Source organism: Pan troglodytes, chromosome 12, assembly GCF_028858775.2.
Source record: "Pan troglodytes isolate AG18354 chromosome 12, NHGRI_mPanTro3-v2.0_pri, whole genome shotgun sequence".
Taxonomy (NCBI): domain Eukaryota; kingdom Metazoa; phylum Chordata; class Mammalia; order Primates; family Hominidae; genus Pan; species Pan troglodytes.
In genome coordinates this window covers 96,355,137-96,374,027 of record NC_072410.2, presented here as the reverse complement: position 1 = coordinate 96,374,027, position 18,891 = coordinate 96,355,137, and the positions used below count along the sequence as shown (strand labels likewise).

Here is an 18,891-nt window from a genome sequence, read left to right as displayed (position 1 = left end):
TCCTGCCAGGGTGAGAAGAGGGTCTCTCGGGAAACCCCTTCCAGTTCCAAGAGATATCGACACCACCCAAAGCTTCCCAGCAGCACCCAGGAGTGTCTCTGGGAGCATGCTGTCCAACAATGCCCTGGCTGGAACTAACGACTCATCAAGAAGTTCAGGCCAAACTGGAGATATCAGAGTAAAGACATTAGGTCTCAACTCCAGGACCCATGTGACTTCAGGCTCTCCTATCCCTGGGACAGGGTGCCTGGTGCCCTCCCAGGGACAGGAGAGCACCAGGCTCAGGGCTGGATTCAGCAGGAGCAGCAAATCTCCAGCTAGGTTACCCAAGTGGAGACCTCAGCCCACATCCTGTTTCTGCCGCTTACTCACAATGTGGCCCTGGACCAGCTGTTTAAGCCTGCTGAGCCTCAGTTTCCTTATGGTGAAATGGGAATGATGCCTATATGGGGTCGTGAGGGTGAGGCCTGCTGGGACAGTGAGCTTAGCCCAACATCTGGCACTTACTGATGCCCTGGTGGTTTCCTCACCAGGACTTTACTACCCAGAAGCCCAGAGGTCCATATTAGACTAATCTCCGCCTTTTTCTCCACCCCCTGACTTTCTCTTGGCTCTCGGCCTCAGGCCTGCCAGTGGTACCGGGGCCACTGCTCAGCCCTGGGAGGAGCTTATCCTCAGGGATGCCAGTCATTCCAAGCAAGTAGTCCACGGCTATGCATGCTTCCTGGAAAGCAACATGGCAGGAGGCCGACTCTTCCCTGCTCCCCATGGCACTGATGGTCAGCAGGGCTGCCCTCCGCTGAGGGCTATGGCATGTGTGGGGTGGTGGCAAAGGCACTGGCCTGGGAGCTGGAGACAGGGGTGCTACTCCTAGATGGTGGACAAACCCCTTCATCACCTTGGGCTTCAGTTTATCTTCACAGAGGCTGGACTAGATGTTTTTCAGTTCTTGGGCAGCTTGAGTGTTCTATGATCTTGTGATTTTTATGTGTATAATCTTGGTTTTGGACTCAGATTCCCTGGTCTAAGTCATAGTTGTAATGTGCACCAGCTGGACGTCTCTTAGGTTGAACCACAAGCGATCGCCAATTTGTTCAACCTACTAGTTTAGTGGTATCTCTAAGCCCCTTCATTTCTCTTAGCCTCATTTATCTCATCTGCAAAATGGGAAGAAATGCTGCTGCCTACATTACTGTTTTGTGAGGGTCCAATGTGACAATTGGGTGAAATTATGTTCTCACTGTCAAAGCGCCTAATGGGGTCATTACAGCACTCTGAGCAGTGCATTCACTTCAGGGACACAGGGTGGTCCCTAACCTGCCCACGTGGTGAGCTGTCATCTGGCAGGCTGAGGCACTTCCTCTGCCTGGCCCACCTCACAAGCCCTCTGGGCCACCCCTTGGGGTTCCCTTGCCAACACCATTGCTGTTACCCTACAGGATGCCACGGAGCACACATGGCTGCCCAAAAGCCTGGGGCTCTTGTAAGAAGTGTTTTCAGAGACCAGAGTCCCTCAGAGGCCGCCGCACTACAGCTGGCATTGACCAGCATCACCGCGTTCAGATTGGATAGTGTGGCTCAGTGAGGCTCTGGGGACACACAGCCTGACTTCACCCCCGGCCAGCTGTGTGGCTGGGGCAAGCCCTGGCTCTGAGCCTCAACTGTAAAAGGGGACGGCAGGGTCCTGTGAGGGGTGGAAAGGGGTTCTTTTCTGCTCAGCAGGTGCCAGCCCAGGAGGCAGGAGTCTGGGCGCAGCCTCTCTGCAGGCTGTGACGGGTCTCCCTCACTGCATCCTCTACCACTACTGGTCAGCCTGCCTGTGGCCAGTGATGCACCAGCCTGCCATGCACTCCAGAGCGTGTGATGAAGCTCCTTCCAGGCTCTGTGCAGAGTTACTCACCTAATTATGAGTGAGAACCCACCAGACTGGGTGCGCAGTTGCTCACTGCATTTGTGTACAGACTGTGTGCGCCACTTCTCCGCAGGCCAGATGGCTGTGTGTACTAACAGTCGCCAGACTGTGGTCCTTGCCAGCCTTTTCCCAGGAACTGCCACAGTGGGAAGGGCCCCGTGCACCACGCTCCCTGAGCCATGCACACCTCGACTGACTGGCCATGCGCAGGTACTCACCTGGCTGCGAGTACACGGTTCCCACGTCCATTTTGAAGGAGCCCACCAGGGTGCCACTGCGCAGCAGGTTCTTGGAGTGAATCACCTTTCAGGCAGAACCACAGCCCACCCGTCAGGCCCAGCGAGGGTGAGGCTTTCCATGGGGCAGTGGTGGGACCCGAGGTTTGTGGTGAAGTGGGAGGGCGTTTGGCAGAGTGGGGTGGCTCACTGAGGCTCAGCATCAGCTCCTCCTGCCCACGCCAGTTTCTTGCTGGCCACTGTGTACGGGCGAATGCACTATTCAGAGGCATCCAATGAAAGGGGTGGGTGGGGGCCAGAATCCAGCCTGTCCCTACTTGCCCAGCCGTGTGTCCAGGCACGGCGCTGCCTCTTTATCATGGGTCTAGACAGAGGGGACCCCTCTCAAGTCTGCACAAAGGTGAAGTTTGAGGGAGTGGCCCTGCCTGCCAGGGGCTGCTCCCCACTCACCGAAATCTTGATGATCTTGTCAAACATGACATCCGGAGAGACATGGAAGTCGAAGACGAAGTACTGGAGGGGGAAGGATCCAGGCCTGCTGTCACTGAGGGCAGCAGCGACAGCCCAGGCAGTGTTGGGCCCCTCCCTCCTCGCAGGGCCTGTCTACACCCCAGACATTTGCCCTGAGCCCCAAAGTTCAGAGGAGCAGCAGAGGCAACTCATCTGATCCTGATTGACCCTGGTGGTGGGTGGTAGGAAGCAGAGCCCCATCCCCTAGGTGGGGCTGGCGCTGGCTAGTGTGGGGTGGGAAAGGAACTTGGAACAGTAGGTGGGACAGCCCATGCCCTTGTACTGTGCTCAGAAGAGGTACAGGGCCAGGGAGCAAGGAGACCTGGGTTTTAGTCCCCGCTCTGCACCTTCTTAACTGTGTGGCCTTGAGCAACACATTCTCTGAACCTCAGTTTTTTGAGCTGTGAAATGGGGATAATGACACCCACCTCAGAGTCTTGTTATGAGGCTCTGATGAGACAGTGTAACATATTTTACCAAATCTAAAGTGGCTACTGGCTGTAAGATATACTACGGTTTAATAAGCCACATGGACATTGCCATGAAGCCACAAGGCTGCCTAGGAGACACATCCCAAATTCAGAGAGGTGAAACTGCAAAATAACGCAAGCCTCAGAGCAGATGAACCATGGTGTGCCAAGCACTTAGTTGGCAGTCAATGTGAAATGCCATGGGCGTGCACTGTCCTTTGGTGCTGTGGGCTGCCATGCACATTTGCAGTCCCCATCTCTTCCCCTGGCCTGGGTGTGCAGGTGCTGAGGATGAGGGTGTGGGGCAGTGAGTAGAGGGGCTGCTGCTTTGGTGAACTGTGGTGGGGGAGAAGGGAGAAATATTTCCGATGTGCTTGGGGTAAATGTCCGAAGAGAACGTGCTCCTGGCTGCTGGGGGCTGGCCCTTGAGCACTGAGGGTAAAACCAGCTTCAGAGCCAGCCCCACCTGGCTGTTACTGCTAGATCACTCACTTTCTTGCCTGAGCCTCAGTTTACCTATTATACTATGAATTTGGAGATATGATCCAGGGCTGTCATGCTGAACTGCTCCAGGGGTGCCATTCACTTGGGGGGCTTCAAGGTGTGGTTGTGAAGTTGCAATGAGACACCCTGGTCAAGTCTTTAACGCAGGTGTGCACCATGGTAAGCACATAGCAAGCAGCAACAGTTGTGCATGACACTAACAGGCCCAGGGTGTGCTGGCCGGAGTTCTGAAGCTCTGGGGAGGCAGGTGGGGATATGGATTTGGGAATCGTCAGCACAAGATGGTAACTGACACCTTGGAGATGGAGAAGATACCTGGGGAGAGCATGGGAGGGGAAGCAGGCCCAGGTCAGGGCTCCAAGAAGACACAGCCTTTCAGCCAAGAAGTCAGGCCGGGGAGATGGAGCTGGAGAGACAGGGGAAGCAGGAGAGTGGGTGAGGGGCCCCCAAGAGGAGCAGCAGGCAGCGGGATGAAAGAAACTGGGTGATCAAGGGAGAGGAGGATGACATGGACATTATACTCAGGAACAGCAATGTCCTTGGTGACCTTGAGGAGAGCAGTGTCAATGACATCTGGAGGCAGAAACCCTGCAGAGATTGAGGGGTGACTGGGGGGGAGGAAGTGAGGACAACCCAAGTGGTCTGACTGTGGAGGGGTGGAGGGAAAAAGGAGGTCACTGGAGCAGTGTGTGGTAATGAGGAAAGGCCCAGAGAGAGGTGACAGACTCCTAGTTCCTGTCCTTGAGCACACATGGGTCTTCATGGTTGTACTTAGCATATGCTGGAGTAGAACACCTTATAGGCAAGGAAGAAGGGGCTGGAAGAAAAACAAAGACAGAGTTGGGCTGTGCAATGCCAGGTTCTTTGAGCTGTAGAAAGAGAAGGATCCAAGGCAAAGGGGAGAGGTGGGTTTTCAACAGGAGGAAGGATGGTGGCGCTCCCAAGATGCCCAGGGCGGGGCCAGATGCACACACAGGACACACAGGAAAGAAGCCTTAGTCTGGTTTGTGAATGGCCAGCTTGTTCCAGAAGGGCAAAGGTTTTGAGCTTCCCTGCACACAGGCAGGCTCAGGGCCAGGCAGGGTGATCAGGCCAGGTGCCCGCAGATGTGCCAGCCCCAGGGGAGCGAGCTAGCTGAGCTAGAGCCAGAATCCCGAACTCTCTGAGCTGTCTGCAATCAAATTCCTGTTATTTCCTGAGCATATTTTCCTTTTGTAATAGCTTAGATACCTAAGTCATGTTGATTGTTCCCACCTCCCTCTTGTTTTAATGGAGCCAAAGGAAGGTTCCTACCAGCTCAGATAATTAGTCAGAAATAATACATTCCCATGACGAGGAGGAGGTCCTTCATTGAAAAGGAATGTGGCATAGAAAGAGAAGAAAAGGGAAACAAAGCTTTGGGGCTGGAAAGGCTGATTTGGGGCTGGAAGGAATCATAGTAAGATAGTTTAGAATGGTGGTCTCAACTGAGGGTGATTTCAGGGGACATTTGGCATGTCTGGAAACAGTCTTGGTAGCTGTAACTAAGGGGAGTTGCTATTGGCATCTACTGGGTAGAGGCCAGGGATGCTGCTCACATCCTACACAGCACAGGACAATCCCACCACAATTATCCAGTCCAAATACCATAGTGCTGAGTTTGAGAAACCCTAGTTTAGAGGAAACAGAAACAAAATCAGAGCTATTTGGGTTTGTGAAAAAGAACAAAAATGTGATCAGAAACACATTTAAGATTGTCCAAAGATGAGCAGAATGAATAGTCAGTCTTAGAGGAAGTAAATAGGGAATTTAGAAAGATTCTAGGCTGAAACAAGGAGGGGACCTGCGCAGGGCGGAAACTGTGCCTCCTTCATCTCGGCAGCCTCCATGTTGCCCCACGTGCCACTGTCTGGTGTGCGGCAGATGCTCAGTGGTTGTTTGTGTCTTCCTTTGGGTGAGTGTTACTGAACCCCTCCGAGTACATGCCTGGCTCTGAACAAATAGCGAGGCAGGAGACTGGGAGCCTCCAGTCCACCAGCAGGACAGAGACACGGAGGACCAACCTCAACTCCAGGACATTAACACTGCAGAGAAAGGGGAGTGCTGACCTCTGACCCAGACAGAGCAGGCAAGGCTGCTCAGTAGCAAGAACATTTGAGCTGGGCCCTGCCGGGTGAGTAGGAGTTTTCTGGGGGAGCCACAGAGTAGAGAGAGCAGCTCTGTGCCCTTGGGAAAGAGGAAGTAATTTGAATGAAAGCCAAGGTGTGTGGGCCTGGTGGAGGGAGATCCCTTAAGTTAGCAAAAGTGGCTTCACTGCTATCAAGTAACCACAGGGGCCACAGGGACCTGTCTCCATGCCTGTCTTGGGGACATAGATGCTTATCTAGGCGGAGGCTTGTCCAGTCAGGATGTGTCCTAACGTAAGGCCAGAGATGTCAATCCTGAATGTCCTTGGGGCTGGAGGGGTCCTGAGCAGGTTGTCCAGCTCGGGGGGCCTGTGGGAAAGCAGCTGGGACAGCAGAGTCAATGTGTGGTCACAAAGGAGAGTTCGGCCAGGCCTGGGCTGAAGGGCAGAGGTGGGCCTGGGTTTTCTTCCTGCAGGTGCACAGTCTGAGGACTCTCAGAGGTGCCTGAGAAATGCCCTCCCCCAAGCTACAGGGGGCACCTCAGCCCTCACCCACCTCAGGGTACGGGACTCAGCTGCCTTACTTGGGCCAGCCTGGCACCCCTCACTGCCTGGAGCCACCAGGAGAAACAGACTGGGGAACCCTCCGGGAAAGGGATGGCAGGGCCCAGGCCTGTGGCTTCTGGGTTAGTCTGATGTGTGATCAGGCATCTGGGAAAGGCCTGGGCATCCTGGTGAGAAAACATTTTAAATGGTCCATTTTCAAGGCAGGATAAGTCTAAGTACTGGCATCCAACCTGCGAATGTAACAAACCACACGGCTCATGCACCTAGAAGGACACAATAAGCGAACAGAATGTAGAGGAGGGGTCAGCCCATGAAAGGGAAGAAAGTTTTGTTATTGGGAAATCGAAACTTAAGTGGGGAAATCGAAGGGGAGCGGGGTATAACCTTATAACGGGGAAAATGAAACTTAGGCGACGTCAGGGAAGATTGTAACCCCATAGTACTCGACCAATGGGGAACTGGGGGAGGGACTTGCACACTAGGAGATAAATTCCTGTTGTGACTGCCCCAGGTGTGCCTGCCTACCAGACACTCCATCTTGCAAGACCGTTATTAAAAGTCTCACTTTCGCTGTTCTTCATGCCTCTAAGTCCATTCTTTGGGTTTTGATGAGTGAGTGTATTTCTCTATTTCTCACATCCCTCCTCAGAGCTGATTATGATGGGGTCCCATTTGGAGCCTGGGAACCAAGGTGCCATATTTGTGATGGTGGCCAGAGCCCTGGGCTGGAAGCTGGGTGGGCAGCCTGGCCCCTGCTCTATCAGCAACACTCTCTGAGATTGTGGGCAAGGCCCTTCCATATGGAGGCCTCAGTATCCTCCTCTGTAAGATGGGGAGATTAAAGTAGAAGGTCTCTGAGGTCCCTCACCCTTGATGTGGCCTCAAATGGCTGGAAAGAATAGGAGTGGGTACCAAATGTTTTCTCTTTCACACCCCAAAATCAAGGCCAGTGCTCTGGAGAGAAGCCCGCAGAAGTTTAGGCAACCATGAAGGAGCCGAGCCAAGAGGGCAGAACCCCACTAGCACGCCAAGGGCGATGCTGGCACTGTGAGGTTGGACAAGGTCTGCCTTCAGAAGTCTCACTGTCCCCTTGTGTAAAAGGGAATTGATAGTGACAACTTTGGATGGTCCAGTTCAGAAGCATTTAGGAGCATGCCTGGCTGGTAGAAAGTGCTTACTAATGGTGCCAGTGCCACCATGGGTTGGAATGAGGCAGCCCTGTCCTTGGGCTCTGGCCTGGGAAACAGTGGGAACCAGGCCTCTTGGGGAGTGGGGTGGGGGGGGGGGTTCTTTCACAGGCACTGCTGGGGTCTGCACAGGAGCACCCGGGTGGTGTACGCTTCAAAGACCAGTGTCGGCCTGTGCTCTAGACTGGGGTGTTCAGAGGATTCAGAGGATGTGGCTCTGTTTGTCAGTGTCCTGGGGGTTGTAACAGGGTGGATCACCCCTGCTGGTAGCCCTGTGTGCTCCTTGACTTCCAGCCACTCCTATTTCTCCTGGGGAGGGCTGGGGCCACCCTCCTGCCATATTTACAGAGGCTCCTTTCCCCACAGGGCCACTGACCTCGTTGTAATAGGGGCAGTTAGTGGACTCCTTCATGGACGTGTACTTCTTGTCGTCACCCACCTCCACGCACACCACAGGGTCCATGTTCAAGCCCACCAGCTGCCGGGCCTCGATCACCGTGATGCTGACCTGCAGGCAGGAGAAGGGGGAGCCAGAAGGAAAGCTGCCTGAGCCTAGGAGCCTGGTCCCGCAGGGGTCCAGGGGCTGGGGCAGCAGGGTCAGAGGGAGGGCCCGGGAGCCAGCACTGGCCTCCTGGGCTCCATTCTGACCACTGCCTCTCATCTGCTGGGTGATCCTGGCTCTTTCTCCTTCTATGCCTCAGTGTCTTCATTTATAGAGGAGTATGAGTTGGCTAACCTCTAAGTCAGTGTTCACTAGACTTAACTTGCTGGGCCGAAGGGAGGGAGAGGCATTAAAAACACTGATGCCCAGGCCACCTCCAGACCAATCCAATCCAATCCTGGACATGCAGCTCAGGCATCTGTATTTTTATTTTTTTGATGGAGTCTTACTCTGTTGCCCAGGCTGGAGTGCAGTGGCATGATCTCGGCTCACTGCAACCCTCTGCCTCCTGGGTTCAAGTGATTCTTTTGCCTCAGCCTCCTGAGTAGCTGGGATTACAGGCATGCACTACCACACCGGGCTAATTTTTGTATTTTTTATACAGATGGGGTTTTGCCATGTTGGCCAGGCTGTTCTCAAACTCCCGGCCTCAAGTGATCTGTCTGCCTCGGCCTCCCAAAGTGCTGGAATTACAGGCATGAGCCACCGTGCCCAGCCTGGAATCTGTATTTTTAAAGCTCCTAGGTGATGCCAAGTGCCCTGCGTTCTTCCCCAGCGTCGATGGCTCTGCTTCAGAAAGAGCTGCCAAACCCATGTCACAGGTTTCATGCACTCAGGAATAAAGCTTTCAAAGTTTTCATTAACTTGCATTTAATTTCCTGCTTGAGGAATTCTCATGTAAGCCTGCAGGCCTCTGATATGTCTTTGCATTTCTGGAATTTGGCTCCCCCCCTTTCCACATTGCTACCTCCTCTCCGTTTGCTGAATTTCTTTGTTTGTATGGCCAGTGCGGCTTTGGTGCCTGCCTGAGCCGCCTTTTTCAGCCTACTGATTGTATGTTGTGTGCACTCTGCTGTGTCCTTTATGTGGCGTCCAGCTCTGCAATCTTACTTATATCCTGGGAAGCCCTATTTCAGTTGTTCATTCATGCAACAAATGTTTCCTGGAAACCTGCTGGAGCCAGGCACAGGTGGGATTGCAACAAATTCTTCCTTGTGGAGCTTACCACAAATGATTAATGGCTTTTTTTTTTTTTTTTCCTTCACACTGAGTCTCTCTCTGTCATTCAGGCCTGGAGTGCAGTGGCATGATCTCAGCTCACTGCAGCCTCCACCTCCTGGGTTCAGGCGATTCTTCTGCCCCAGCCTCCCAAGTAGCTGGGATTACAAGCATATGCCACCCCGCCTGGCTAATTTTTGTATTTTTTTTTTAGTAGAGATTGGGTTTTACCATGTTGGCCAGGCTGGTCTTGAACTCCTGACCTCAGGTGATCTGCCTGCCTTGGCCTCCCAAAGTGCTGGGAATGCAGGCACGAGCCACTGTGACCAGCCGATTATTGGCTTTTTAAGCTAAAAAGATATAAGGACAGAGAGAGAGACAGAGAGAGAGAGAGCCAGAGCACCAGTAATTTTTGACGTCACTACTACTTTTCCCGAACGCTCATTTTAAGCCATCAGGTCTCATTTGGATTTGGAGGTGTCAGTTCCTGTCAGGGTGGCCATGGTAAGATAGACAGAGGCATGTACTGGGGGTTGCTGAACTTGGGATTGAACCCCAGACCTGACATGTTGCCAGGTGTGAGGGCAAATGACCACATAGCCTTGTGTTTTTCAGTTACAAGCAGAGACACCAGCTACCTGTAAGGTTGTATGCAGGTTAAATGAGATCATGTGTGTCAAAATGCATCCTAAACAGCAGAAAGCTCTATAAAATGTGAGTGACCCCAACAGAATCTCCCTTCAGCTAAGCGGTTGATCTCTCAAGTAGGGAGCTTGTGCATGATACTTAGAATGATTGATTCACTTGCCTCTCTCAAACGTGTGTTTTAACAAGAAAAGCCTTTCCCCAGCTAGAATAAGCATGGACCTCAGTACATTCTTCTTCTTTTTTTTTTTTTTTTTTTTTTTTGGAGACAGAGTCTCACTCTGTTGCCCAGGCTGGAGTGCAGTGGCACGATCTAGGCTCACTGCAACCTCCACCTCCCGGGTTCAAGCTATTCTCCAGACTCAGCCTCCCAAGTAGCTGGGATTATAGGCGCCTGCCACCGCATGGCTAATTTTTGTATTTTTAGTAGAGACGAGGTTTCACCATGTTGGCTGGGATGGTCTCAATCTCCCTCGTGATCCACCTGCCTCGGCTTCCCAAAGTGCTGGAATTACAGGCGTGAGCCACTGAGCCCGGCACATTCTTCTAATGCGACTCCGAAGGTTGCTTTTCATGCCTGTCATCTTGGAGATTTCATATTTTAGTTGTGCTTTGATGCAACTTCTAAATACGACTTTACTTGAGAGAATTATCTTCCCTTTCCATGAAAAAGAATAACCACTAAAATGATCATCCAGTGTCCATCAAAGTCTGAAAAATAACCTGAGGGCAATTAAAAATCTACACATCAGAAGTAATCATGTTAAGGAAATAGAAATTCCAATGTTAATGAGAACATTGCCAGGAAAGGGGATATTTACAAATGAAGTGACACTTGAACTAGGAAGCAAACATTTCCGTTTGGAACGTGAAGTGCCAAAGGGACGGAAGTAAAAGCTTAGAATCTGGAGCTTCACAGAAGTTCAATATTCACTGCTCCTTCAGGGAGCTAAAAAGGAAATAGGACTAACTAACTTAGCTCTGAGAAGTTTACTGTGAAGAGAGCAAACGGACACTAGAAGTCCTTCTTTGCACAATAGTTTATAGAGTTTTAACTTCCAAGAACCCTTTTTTGCCAAAGATTTTTAAAAACCCCATGAATTTTTCCACAACTAATGCCCCCACCAACAATAAAAAAGGCTTTCTATAACTCAGGACTGGGAAGCGGACAGACATGGTTTTGGCATCTACCGAAGATAAGCCAGCAGCAAGTCCTCTTCCCACTGCCAAGAGAGTGGTTGGTTTTTATGTTTTCCATCTCGAGGCATGGCCATAAGACAGGCTACTTCTCCCTGTCCCCCTTTTCAGGCCTCATACGTTTCTCCCTTCCTCCATGTAGCAGAGGCAGTGAAGGTGACAACCTGGGCAGAAGCTCTGGCAGTAGAGGCGGAGGGTGGAGGGGAAGGTGGCCAGAGGCTTGAAGGAGCAACGGAGGGAAGAGAAGCTCCAGAGGGTGCTCACTGCTGGTTGAAGGGCAGCCCCGAGAGGAAGCTGAGGGCGCTGGAGAAAGACCACCACGTGCATGGTGTTGGGGGAAGGGGAATGCCATTCCTGCTGCCTCCCACCCCTCCTGGGGCTCTAGGAAGGGGAAATGATGCACTTGAAATAAAAAATAAAAAACAGCTGGTCATTCTCCAGGGTTCTCGGGGAGGGGCTTGGCCATCCTTCTCTCCAATCATCAGCAGAGGACTCAATTTTTCCAGGGTGGAAGATGAAGAGGCAAACGGAGCCACAGCTGGGACCAACTGACCAGCTGACTATTCCACCATCTCCTTTCAAGATAAGGGACACACCTCCCAGTGGCTTCATGAAAGCGATCACAAGTAATAATGCTGAGTGGTAAATCTATACCCCTGTCCTGGGAAAACCCGAGAGTAATGATGCTTTGTGACCTGCTTCCCAGGGACCTGATCCAGCTTCAGGAACATCTGCTGGGAGCCAGAGATGAGAGTTGGTGCGCCCTTTAGTACTGTCCTTCTGCAACATCCATTACCCACTCCCCACTTTTCCAGGTGGCAGAGATGTGACATGACCAGATTTGCATTTTCAGAAGTTTGCTCCAGTGGTGGCATGGAGGTTGGAGTGGAGGAGGCAATATGAGGGCAGGGAGACCAGGTAGAAAGTAGGTACAAGCATGCAATTGAGGCTGGGGACCTCAGGTCAGTGGCAGGGGCATGAAATGGAGGTGAAAACTGGAGAGATGTTGGGTGACAATGTATTAAGTCTTGGTGCCAGGAAGAGATGGTAATGAAGAGACTCAAGACCGCTTGATCCACCAAAAACATCTCTGCCAAGTGCCAAGCGTTGCTCACTCTGGTGGGGAAACTGCACATTCACAGGGGGGTGACTGTGGTTTCTTGCCTTGGAGATGGCAATAATCAGGAAAGAGTTTACACGTGACATGCATTCTAAATGGAAGAAACAAAGAGCATGGGTACGCCGCGGTCCTTTTACCTCCAGGCTTCTTTCAGTGCCATAACCTTTAGAATGGTCCTGAGCCCTCACAACCCTTCCTGGATCTGAGTTCAGCTAAGTCTCCCCACATCTCACCAACGAGGTGTCCTTCCTGAGGTCTTTATAACTCATCAAACCCAAAGTCTCCAAGAGAGTGAAGTCGTATCTGGTTTTATTGCTTTTTATTATTAATTTATTTATTTTTAATTTTCTTTTGAGACAAGGTCTCCCTCTGTTGCCCAGGTTGGAGTGCAGTGGTGCAGTCTCGACTCACTACAACCTCCACTTTCTGGGTTCAAGTGATTCTCCTGCCTCAGCCTCCCAAGTAGCTGGGATTACAGGTATGCGCCACCACCATGCCTGGCTAATTTTTGTATTTTTAGTAGAGACGGGGTTTCACCATGTTGGCCAGGCTGGTCTTGCAATCCACTCATCTCGGCCTCCGAAAGTGCTGGGATTACAGGCATGAGCCACTGCACCCGGCTTGGTTTTATTGCATTATACACTGTATGTATTGGAAGTGAAAATAATTTCACATTTGCATCCTCATAGCTCTCACTCAAATGTTTGCAAGGTTAATTGTGAATGAACTTGTCGGGAAACACTATGCTACCAGGTTAAATACAACAACCGTTTTGTTCAGTTCGGTTTAAAAAGTCTTTGGAGGGGACAATGTCTGGTTCAGTCAATAAAAGTCTCTGGTAGGAAGCAGTTTGAAAAGGTTTGGAAAACAAGCACTAAGTAGCAAGATGAAGATGAACCAGGGACCTGAAGGGAGCAGCTGTCTAGAAGGCTTGATATATAGAAATCAATTGCTCTTATGGCTATGGCCAGACACCCCTGGCCTTGAACCCTGGCTCTAGCCTTGGCTAACTTAGTGGCAACGACCTGGGACAAGCTCCTGACCTTCCTGGGGCCTCACTTTCTTACCTATAAATGCAGTAACACCTATATTTGGGTGGTTGAATAATTACATTAACTACAATGGAAATACATATATAGCTCCTAGCACAGTGCCTGGCATAGAATAAACCTTCAAAAATAAGTTCCATGAACAATAATGACTCTATTTTTGATGTGTCCTTACCTCTTAGGCCAGTGACATGATACCTGAGTTGGGGTCGTTGTTCTTTGGAATTCTCCAGTTCTCAGCACACAGAGAAACAAAGCCCTGAGCCCAATCCCTTGGAAAAGCCCTCGGAAGTCTCAGGACACTTTGCGTTTGGGTTTTGGCAGAGGTGAGGGGCCGGGATTCTCAAACCGCTAAGGAATCCAATGGCTTGAAGTTATTTAAAACCACAGGGGCAGGTCCGTTTGACATTGCCTGGGGCTGTTTTTCAGGCACCTGGGAAGACAGTTGCCTGAGTAGATGGAAACTAACTAAAACAAAGATGAAGGGAGATGAAGTATATTCTGGAGAAAACATGGCCAGATGTACCTTTTACATAGAAAAGTGCCATCTTATCCTTTCCATCATCACCTGAGTGAGGGGAGGTGGGGTTGTCCGTAAAGAAGGGTTGGTGTGCTTGGGGTCTGGAACTAGGCATCAAAGATAAAGCTCTACCCTGGTAGATGGGGCTCACTCTGATTCTGGGGCCTGGTGCTGATACCCAGACCGAACATCCCCAGGACAGAAGTGCAGTGGCAGCCAGGTGAGATCTCTCGCAAGCCCTGTCCCCTCTGAGCAGCCAGCATTCTAACTCAATCCTAGGAAAGCCCAACAGTCTTCTGATTTATAGCTGAGTCTTGTTAGCCTCCAAGGGAGGGTCTGGAGCAATGGAGGGTCCCTGGGCCCTTCCTGAGAGATGGTGTCCCAGCAGCCACCAGACATGCTCATCACCTGTCCTGCCTGCACTGTTGGCCACATTCACATTCTTACAGCTGTCAACCTCTCTTTGTCTCAGTCTTTTGTCTCTGGTCTTAGAAGCACACAAATAAAAAAGTTGTGTTAATCTCAGAAAATACAGAGAAGCAAAAAGAAGAAAAAAAATCACTCACAGTCTCACCATCCAGAGATAACCAGAATCGACATTACTTCCAGCAATCAAATAATACAAAACAACAATTTAAAAATCATGCCAGGAAAACTTTCTTAACTTATCTTAACTGTTTGAATACTTTTTTGTAGTTCTTGGTCTCCTTATGGTTTTTCTAGGTGCTTCTCACTTTATGAAGTCCAATACTGAACATGAAATACTGGAAGGGCTTTGATTAGCATAGGCAGAGTTCTCAAGCTTTTCTTTGGGTTTGTATCACTCTACTGATGATACTGCTAGGAATGCCTCCCAGGAACAAGCTTACTTTGGGAACTTATATTCAGCTTGTGGTTCTCTATGACCCTGGATCCATGCCTCAGTATAGTGGATAATGCACATCCGGCTAGAATCCCCCACTACAGCAGAGTCTGAAAGACATGAGGCCTCCAGGTGCCCACCTACCTGGTAATCCATGGGCCGCCCAGCACTTGGCTCCATCTTAATGTCTGGCTTAGATCTGAGGAAGAGAATGTACCATCAGGCCTGGGGTATGGGGACTGCTTCTGGGGGAGGAGGACACTGGCAGTGGTTAGACCTGGGAGTGGGCAGAGGGACAGAAGCATGGTCTTTAAACATCAAGCCCTGCCAAGAATAGTGAGGATTAGTTGCCTTCAGAGGCCTCAACACAGAGAACTAATCAAAGGCAGAAGTAACAGAGAGACAGACATGGGGTCAATAGGTTCAAATATGGGGTGGGCAGGTCTGTGGCTTCCTTGGGCTGGGAGGTATTCAAGGACCTGAGAACAGGCCTGCAGCTGCTGTGCTCTGCTTTTGCAGGGAGAGAGGTGAGAAAAACACCCAAGGAAAAGCAGAAAAGGGTAAGGTTGGGTTAGGAAGGAGCCGTCCATGAGCCCTGACTCTTCCCTACCCAAATTCCAATCATGGCAAGCCAGGTCCTGCCTGACAGGGTGGGGGCAGCTGGGGTTGCGGGGCTCCCATCCACTCACCGCTTGTTGGAGACATTAGTGGTGAGAGCTGTGACTGAGGCTAGAGACACCGAGTCGGGATCCAGTCCATCCCCTAGCCGAATGGCCAGATGGTCAAGGTCTTCCATCTCCAGCACCGCCGGTTCATCTGGGGAAGATGAAAGACTGGTTAGGTGGGCTGACTGATGGTGAGATAGTGACTGTTTCTCCTTTTACTCTGGCATCCAGAAAGCTGAGAGTTAAATTTGAGGTTTACTTAGTTGCTACCGCTTAGAATGTTATGGCCTGAATAACTGCAGTGTTTTTCTACCTAATCCCGATCTTGGATTTGAATGGCCATTACGTCTGGTCTTGCCTTTTTATTTTAATTGAATGCTCTTTTATTGTATACCACTTACTTAGGCACTGAATATCTCTTATGGAAGAAGGTAGGGAATAAAGAATTCATACTTTTGCACTTCTCAATAAATAGCTACCATTTGTTGGGTGGATACTCTGTTCCAGGCACAACACCACTTTACATGAGTATCTCTAGTCCTTAGAGCTGTGCCCTGCCAAGATGGGCGTTATTCTCATGTCACAGGTACAGAAACGAAGGCTTAGGAAGTAACTTATCCATATCAAATAGCTGATGGAATTCAGAACCTAATGCATTGGTGTGTATTCATCTAATGAGATGCAGACATGTGGATTCCGAACAGCCACCCAAGGATGCTGGGTTTGGTTCTCAGCCAGCAGCTGTACTCTCTCCATTTAAGAAGGTGAAGGGCACGGCTGGAATTGGCATGGGGGCAAGAGGGTGGGAGAGAGAGCCTGAGGGCCAGTGGGCCACAGAGGGGATGCTGGGGGAGGGCAGCCGGGAGCCCCGATGGTGGGCCCGTGATGGAGAAGATGGCCCCCTCCCAGCTCCCCTGTCCTCTCCATTTCTCCCCTTGTCTTCCTCCAGGCCTCCCGCCTCCTCTGCAGCAGCTGTCTTCCCCTCTCCAGTCGCTCCTCCGGGAGGGCGCAGTGCCACCTGCTGCTCCAGCCTCCCAGGCCCGGCCCTGCCGCGCCCTCCAGCGGCCCCAGGACCTCCCCAAAGGCCAGGCTGCAGCCTGGTGAGAGCGCGCGGGCGAGGCCTGCCGCCGACCCCGCACTAGTGGGACGACGGTTTCCCCCTAGAAATAGGGAGTTGGCCAAACAGCGTTTCTTGATGGATGGATATTCTCTGCTCTAATTAAAACTCTGGGCTTCTGCGTGAAGAAGGAAGAACCGGGAGCAACGAGGGCGGGACGAGCCTTGTAACTAGGCCCACCCGACAGAGGGCGCTGCCCGTTTCCCTCCCTCGGCCCCAGGGCGTCTCCTTCCTGGAGGGCCACGCATCACTGGGCGGGGCCTAGCCCTGGGCCAGCCAATGAGAGTCCAGGCCCCTCACAGATGGCTCTGGACGACCTATCCCAGGAGGGCCTTTTGGCAGCCGGGCAGGGGCTGGCAAGCGGCGGGAGGGCGCCGCGAGGCGCGGGGCTGCGGGGCTGACGCGGCACCTGTCCTACCTGGTCTTTGGGGCTCCTCCTTGTGAGACCGGTTTTTGCCGAGCTTCATGGCGGAGAACACGCTCCTCCCGGCTCTGTGAGGGGGGCCACCAGAATGAGGTGCAGGGAGAGGGACGCATGGAGGAAAACACACAAACACAGAAGAGCCAAACATGAGAGAACACATCAGAGAAGGGAGATGGACCCGGCCCCTCACCTACTGGTCCCGAGACAGATCGGGATCTGTCTTCCCAAATTGGGAGCCAGGAGGGGGAATCAGGGCAGTGAGAGACCCCTCCACTTCCGCCTTTGCCATCCTTTCACACACGGAGGAGAGGGATGGGGTCCCCAGCAAGCAGGGAACGTGGTCTTGAGCCGGAAAGAGCCGTTTTAACTGGAGCTCCTCTGGGTCTTGGACTTTTCGGTCTGATCCCAGCCCCTCAGTCTAGTCTCCTCAGAGCTCTGAGCCCTGCCAGTGTCCCCACGCTCATCCTCCCTGGCTCAGCTGGTTGGAGAGAAAGCCCGAGGACTGGAGACAGAGCATCAGAACGGCGGGGCAGGGACCAGAGAGGACTCAGGGGCAGAGGCCGATGAGGAGATGGGAGATGTGGTTGAAACGAGCTGTTCAGTTCTCAGATGGCCCTGGTGCTCAAAGCCTGACTTGTCTTTCTCCAACCTCTCCGTGTTCTGGGATCCTCCTTGGTCCCCATGAAAAAGGGGGAGATAGGCCCTTTCCCATCTATCTCCGGTCCTGGAGTTTGCCCCTTCTACCTGTCCCCTCTCACTGCCGAATTCCCCTTTCCCCCAACCCCAGGAACTTATGGCAGGCTCCATAGTTCCTACCTCTTCCTCTGGCTTGCTGCGACCTTGTGCCCCCAGGTGAAGGGCCTTGCAGTCAGGGGGGCTGAGGAAAAGGGGCGGGGTCCTCACTGCCCTTCAGTGATGTCCCTGCAGCCGAGCCTGTGGTTCCTGGCGCCAGGAAGCCCCAGGAGCAGGATCAGCAGAGGGTAAAGTGCAGTGTTCCATTACCCCATCCATATTGCATGAGTGGATACCTGACTCTCTCCACTTCCCATTCTCCCTCCTCCTGGGTATGGCTCCATCATCCTGTAGGTCCAGGTGGAGCCAGGTGTAGGCTCCAACCTGGAGCTCACTTACAGCAGAGTCCACCCTTTTTGGGTCACACATCTCCCTGTGGAGGCTTGACTATGGTTTCTAAGACCCCAGATCCTTGTTCTTTATGCCGGGCAATAGGAGGTTGGGGAAAACCTTTCTGTCCTCAGGCAGATGACCTAGAAACCTCAAGCCCCTCTCCTCAGGATTGTGGAGCCAATCTTATTCCCCAAACCTGGCCCTATCCCAACCCCAGGACCTTTCTTTACTGTTCATATGCAGGACAAAGCACGTTCATATCCCAGTGAGGGAGCAATTGAGAATCACCCTTTTCACGTGGCAGCAGCTCACAATTTAGGGAACATTAGCGTGTTCTTTGAATTCCTAAAAAGGAATGGAAGAAGGCTGATGTGTCTGCACTCTTCAGTAGCATACCATCTGAAATACGACAATGAGAAGAAAGGGAAAGAAAGAGGCTCTAAAATCAAAGCTGATGCCTTTGGAATTATTTTTAAAAGCTTCCTCCCTTCTGATGGGGGAGGTGAGTTACACACACACACACACATACAGGCCAAAAAGAGACTACGTAGGGCCAAAGGCCTTTCCAGATGTCTGCAATGTCTGCTCATTTCATCTTCCTGGCAATCCTCTGAGGGCCACATACTTCTCCTCATTCAACCAATAAAAAGACTGAGGCTCAGAGAGGGGAAAATAATCACGAGGTCACACGGTGAGTGGCAGAACTGGGATTGAAGCAGAAAGCTCCTGTGTTCTAGGCCAGCAATATTTTTACTGCATCTCGGGTCCTTTGCCTCGATGCCGTAGGACTGCATTTTTCTGTGGGCAAGAATCCCATCCATTCCTGACCATTTGGGATTTTAGCTAAAAGGCCCCAGGGCTGGCACCCATAGGTACAGATATGGTCTGTGTGCCAGCATAGTTTACAGATCAGGATGCTGTCATCTGTGGAATCTCACAGATCATACCCATGTTTACAAAGAAGGGGCTCATTCAAAAAGAACCTGAGCACCCAAACATTTGGGAAGGGACTGCTGT

At 51.6% G+C, this 18,891-nt stretch overlaps 1 protein-coding gene across 4 annotated transcripts in view; it reads right to left on the bottom strand.

Annotated features, from left to right (window-relative positions):
* OTOF (otoferlin) overlaps positions 1–18,891 on the bottom strand; it is a 100,984-nt gene that overhangs the window by 29,263 nt on the left and 52,830 nt on the right. For all 4 annotated transcript variants that reach the window (XM_016948196.4, XM_016948198.4, XM_016948195.4 and 1 more), the window contains exons 6-11: positions 16,744–16,817; positions 15,233–15,359; positions 14,688–14,742; positions 7,867–7,998; positions 2,599–2,661; positions 2,131–2,215 (exon numbers count right to left, since the gene is read on the bottom strand). In XM_016948196.4, coding sequence (XP_016803685.1) covers positions 2,131–2,215; positions 2,599–2,661; positions 7,867–7,998; positions 14,688–14,742; positions 15,233–15,359; positions 16,744–16,817 — 536 coding nt within the window. The remainder of the gene's footprint in view (positions 1–2,130; positions 2,216–2,598; positions 2,662–7,866; positions 7,999–14,687; positions 14,743–15,232; positions 15,360–16,743; positions 16,818–18,891) is intronic.